At 31.4% G+C, this 5267-nt stretch overlaps 1 protein-coding gene across 1 annotated transcript; it reads right to left on the reverse strand.

Annotated features, from left to right (window-relative positions):
* Positions 1-533: 533 nt before the first annotated feature.
* Positions 534-3106, reverse strand: LOC107949816 (eukaryotic translation initiation factor 5A). The gene is made up of 5 exons (XM_016884582.2): positions 2353-3106; positions 1470-1592; positions 1294-1350; positions 1146-1220; positions 534-840 (listed from the first exon to the last, which is right to left on the reverse strand). Exons 1-5 carry the CDS (start codon positions 2473-2475, stop codon positions 739-741), a joined length of 480 nt encoding a protein of 159 aa, XP_016740071.1. The 5' UTR covers positions 2476-3106; the 3' UTR covers positions 534-738.
* Positions 3107-5267: the final 2161 nt, after the last annotated feature.

Below are 5267 nucleotides of genomic sequence, written 5' to 3' on the forward strand. Positions count from 1 at the left end.
CGGATATTTTAGTGTTTATCTTGAAATTTTTTATTTGGATGTTATTATGAAATCAAAATTTTAAGGATAATTGCATGTTTAAAGAAATTTGGAAGTTAGGCTAAATGGCTATTCAGACAGCTAAATTTCTTCGAATGGCTCAGGGTTCGTATGGTTCAACCACAATGCTTGTGTAGGAAGCTAGAAATAGCAACAACATTCCAAGCGTTATATTTATTTCAGTTCAATCAAATTTATACAGAATATTTAAAATATAAAATAGAAAAATGTATACACTTAGCAACACCTTTTTAGACGTTTAATGTTTATTTCTATAAAGGGCTAATAATACCATGCCTACCCAATTAATCACTACATTATAAATAAATTTTTATTTTATAATATAAATTATTTAAACATTTTCATTTCAACCAGATGTTATTTAACATTAACATCCTTTTTCTCTTCAATAAAACTTTAAATCAAAACTCAAACATTAGTAATGGTGTAATTTGCCTAGAAAAATCCTAGCAAAGAAAAAAACACCACAAATATGAAAACCCAAGAACAAAGCCTTGTAGTAAAAACAGAGAATCATATCACAACAATAAAATAACAGCAATGGTGTTTTTCTCGTATCCAGATATATATAAAAAAAAAAACACCCAAATTCCAAGACGCAAAGCTATTAAAGTTCTTGAAAAAAATAAAAAGCTTTAATCTAAAATTGCAATTAAAGTCCGAAAATAAAATCTCAAATTACTTAGGACCAATGTCCTTCAGAGCACAGATCTGCTCCTCCCCCATTGCAGACATCACAGACACAACCAGGTCTTTTCCCTCAGCAAAACCATCCTTGATCTGCAGTCGAACAATGATGTTAACAACGGCAATCCCACATAAAGGGTGCAGAGATACGAAACTAAACTATAACTATCAAGAATATAAAAACGCAATGGCAGTTGTATGTATACGCAGAGCTCTCACACGCTCAGTTTTAACCTCCCCTTCAGAAAGGGGCAGCATCCCATACTGAGCTACTAGGAAGTGCATAAAAAAGGCTTTGTTGTTTCCAGAATTCATATCAGTATACAACAACAAAGGTTACTCTATAGCAAAAGAGCAGTATGTTGAAAATATATGCAAAAAGAAAAGTGTTAATTAACCTGTTTCAACAAGTTCTCATCAGTTGGGAGCCTCAGATCATCCTTAGTGTCTCCACTATCAGTCAGCAAACTCACCTGAAGAGATTAACAAGTTAAAAAACACAAGCAAACATGCAACTTCTAGCGGAAAAGAAACAAATGAACTTACAAATCCATCCTCAGAAATGTCAATCAACTGGTAGTCAGTACGATTGACATGCGGAACCTGTTAAAACCCAAAACATAAACATTCATTAACACAAATGCAATTTACATGACAGATTAAAAGTTAGAACAACAAAAGAGAAACAACAAAGACTTATGGAGTAAGTAATCATTTCATACATCACAATTGTGGGAAGAAGGAACAATATCTTCGAGCTTCTTGGCAGTGAAGATATCGATTCCAACAAAGTGACACTTTGCATGACCATGCTTCCCGGTCTTGGAGGTGGAAACTTCAACAACCTGCCACACACCGTAGAACAGAAATCAAGTTTACTAAAATAAAAAACCAATCTATATTACTCCGATTCTTTCTTGTTTTACAAATTACCCGTATAAGATGCATAGTTAGACACGGTTACAAGGATATATCGCTCCTAGGACCCTTCAAATAGATTGAAAAATTTTAATAAAACCGAAATCTCTGTATCAAACAGATGTCCATATCCCACATACACACGTCCAAGTAACATTTCAGTCAACCCATCAAACACTAATAAGTCACATGCATCAAATGCTTGGTTATGACTCGTGATGAGAAGATTCATTAAAAAACTACTAATATTTTAACACTAAAGAGTCTAGTGTTTTATATATATATATATACTTTTTTCCAACTTGCTCTTACATCAAAAGTTTGCATAAAGATACAGAAAAATATCAGAAAAGTAAACTCCTCTTTGATTGCTATTTTCATTTATAAAAATAATATTTTTAGTATTCATGATTTCTAATGGTAAAATTTCTGGAAACAAAAAGTAAATAAACAGCTATAAAGAAAAAAGTAAAAATTAACACAGATTTCAATTAATATCAAACTTAACATATAAATTTCAATATTCCAACTATAAAAAAAAAAGCAACAGATCTGAACCCTAACAATCGGAAGAAAAAAAAACTAAATCAGAAAAGATGAATACGAGTTTAGTTTCAGGATAATATCAAACAGATCTTTAAAAAAATAAAATAAAATAACAAATTTCTAAGAATCAAGAGAGGGAACCTTGCAGGGGCGATTTTTGATGACGATGTAACCGTTCTTGCGGATGGTGCCGGCCTGCTGAGGGTAGGTTTTGGAAGCGCCGGCGTCGGCCTTGGACTCGAAATGATGCTCCTCGTCCGACATTTCCGGTTTTCAAAGTGGCGTCTTTAGGTGTCTTTTGGCAAAAGCAGACGATGGGCGGAGTAGATGGGGGGGGGGAGGTGATGAATTGGTGCCTGTGGGTTTATATAATAGCTTTTGACTTTTACGAATTTAGGGTTTTTCTTTTAAAATTACAAATATATTAGAATTTATCATTATTACAATGTTATAAATATATTTATACGTAAATAAAAATTTTGTGAAATTATTTATCCAGTCACTCCAATCATTATTGTATTAGAAAAATAATTATTAATACAAAAGGTTATTAGAAATTGATGAACTTTTTTCTCCAATTCTAGTTTTACCACAAACAAGAAGAAATGGTTTGGAAGGTCATAGCCATAGACTGGTTTGAAAGGTGTGGTGCTAGAGGAAGAATGCAACCCAGTATTGAAAGAAAATTGGGACCATGGTAGGTAGTATACTTGTGGGTGTTAGCATCCTAAGAAAGTCACCAACCACGGATTCACTACCTCTATTTGGAGGGATTGTAAAATGTGCTTATACCTAATTTGGTGTTAGTAAGGTAAGAGAGTTCGTACAAAAAAGCATTATTATTGTGTTTAGCAATTCTTTTAGAAGCACTTTTGACATAAAAAATATTTTTGAAACAAAAGAAATGCTAAACAAGGTAACTTTTAAAATAAATTTTTTACTTTTCAAAAGCAATTTTCCCTAAATGGAGAAGTTAAAAGTTTTAGCTTTTCTCTCCTAAAAATATTTTTGACAGCTTAATTACGTTTTCACCCCTCCAACACATGGTATTTATTTGTTATATTAAAATTTAAATTTTATTTTTCATATATTAAAATATTAACAATAAATTGTAATAAATTATTTTCTATATTCTTATTAAAATATAATTTTAACTAATTTGAACCTTATTTAAATGCTTATTGGTTATTTTATAACACAATGCCTAAAATGAACATTTTATTTCTCAAAAGCACTTTTTGAAAACAATACTAAACACTTGAATCTTGAATCAAACTTTTCAAAAGTACTTCTCAAAATCACTTTTCCCAACACTTTTTAAAAGCAATTCTCAAAAGCATTACTAAACTAGCCCTAAAAAATATAACATCACGTCAAAAACATGAATCTTGGGATGTCATGAAGTTGGACAATTTCTCTACAAAAAGTATTTAGTAATAGATTTGGTAGTACAAGGGTGAGCAATAGAATCAAAGTGAGTATTTGTTGGACAATCGGTGGCCACCAAGATAATATCATAATCAAGTCCTAAAATAAAGGCTTATGAGATATCCTCCCAAGTTTGGGTTGGTATGGGAAAAGGTTGCATGAGACAAATGTTTGAATCGTAAAACTTTGATATAAAACTTAATAAATCAATATTTATCATGTTAGATCATCAAGAATAAATCAAGGACAAAACTAAATGCGGAAGCATACCTAAATCCATTGTTAGAGATTGCCCAGAAGCTTTTGATCTTCCAAGAAAATAGTTTTTCTCTTTGTATAATTCTTTTTGATAGGGATAGAAAAGAAATATGATATATATTTCTTGACATCACTACCTTTTTTTAAAATAACTGATTATAAAATTAGTTTTGGGTATTTATAATTTGGCCCTCATCAAATTATAAATATAACTTATGGTATCTACATATTATTTTCATGACTCTTTAATACCTATGACACTTATAACATAATTGGTCACTTAATTTTGTATCACACTTTATAATAGCATTATACATTATACATTATACATATGTATTTGGTAAGGGAAGTACTTGGATCTCTATTCGAATGAGTAATAAAGTAAGTTCCTCACTCGATTTCGTAAGAGAACTATATTGGACTATAACCGAAACTAAAATGTGTATTTGGTGTTGGTACCTTAATGTTATAATAGAATCGAAGCGCAATCTGGATAGATCTAAAGCGTAAACATTGTGAAGGTGTAGACTTTGCATCGTGTGACTTTCATTCAAGGTGTGAGATCTTAATAAATTAAAATAGTGGATGAATTTATCTATAAAAATTATATATATGTGTTTCAAAATAATTGTTTTCGTCTTAGCCAAACTTATGACTAAATGAATACATAAAGGATTCAAGATGCATAATAAATTCCTTATTAAGGATTTGCTACAAGTAAGTACCTCGATTTGAGGAATCTATACTGCCAAAGGTGTGTGTAATGTCACTGTATGATTCGATATTGTTTCGTATTTATTGTGATGCTAAAACATGTCATCGATCTGATATTGATATTGATATTGATATTGATATTGATATTGAAAGCATGTTAAATCATGTTCATTGAGATTGTTAAATATGACTGCATGTTTAAAACATGCCACTGATTCTGTTAAAAAATAAATCACATGATAAAATCATGACCACTATTACTGAAATATTGATCGCATGATAATTCATGCCTACTGATTCTGCTACTGATTGCATGTTTTAATCATGCCTACTGTACTGCTCTGTTATTGTTAAAAACATGTCATACTGTATTGTGGTTAGGACGATTATGCAAAGAGGAAGTACTGGCAGTTTATCTACATTTCTGGTTGCTTGTCCACAATACTGCCAGTTTGTCTGCAATGCTGTCACTTTATCTGCATTACTAGTGGCTTGTCCACATAATTGGCAGCTTGTCTACAATACTTGTGACTTGATCACGTTTCTGGCAGTTTATCTGCATTACTGGTGGCTTGTCCACAAATTGGTGTGTTATTGGCTGGATGAGGTCTAAGGAACTCTTACTATGATGTGTAGTGGAGTTGGATAGGAATACT

The sequence above is a fragment of the Gossypium hirsutum genome, chromosome D03, assembly GCF_007990345.1.
Source record: "Gossypium hirsutum isolate 1008001.06 chromosome D03, Gossypium_hirsutum_v2.1, whole genome shotgun sequence".
In the NCBI taxonomy this organism is placed as follows: Eukaryota; Viridiplantae; Streptophyta; class Magnoliopsida; order Malvales; family Malvaceae; genus Gossypium; species Gossypium hirsutum.

What these genes read in the sequence shown, in the direction of transcription:
- LOC107949816 (XM_016884582.2), bottom strand. Translation starts at nt 2,475, where the DNA reads ATGTCGGACGAGGAGCATCATTTCGAGTCCAAGGCCGACGCCGGCGCT. An exon ending in TCAAAAATCGCCCCTGCAAG is followed by an intron (nt 1,593 to 2,352) that starts GTTCCCTCTCTT and finishes GGTGTGTGGCAG; the next exon opens with GTTGTTGAAGTTTCCACCTC. An exon ending in CTTCTTCCCACAATTGTGAT is followed by an intron (nt 1,351 to 1,469) that starts GTATGAAATGAT and finishes GGGTTTTAACAG; the next exon opens with GTTCCGCATGTCAATCGTAC.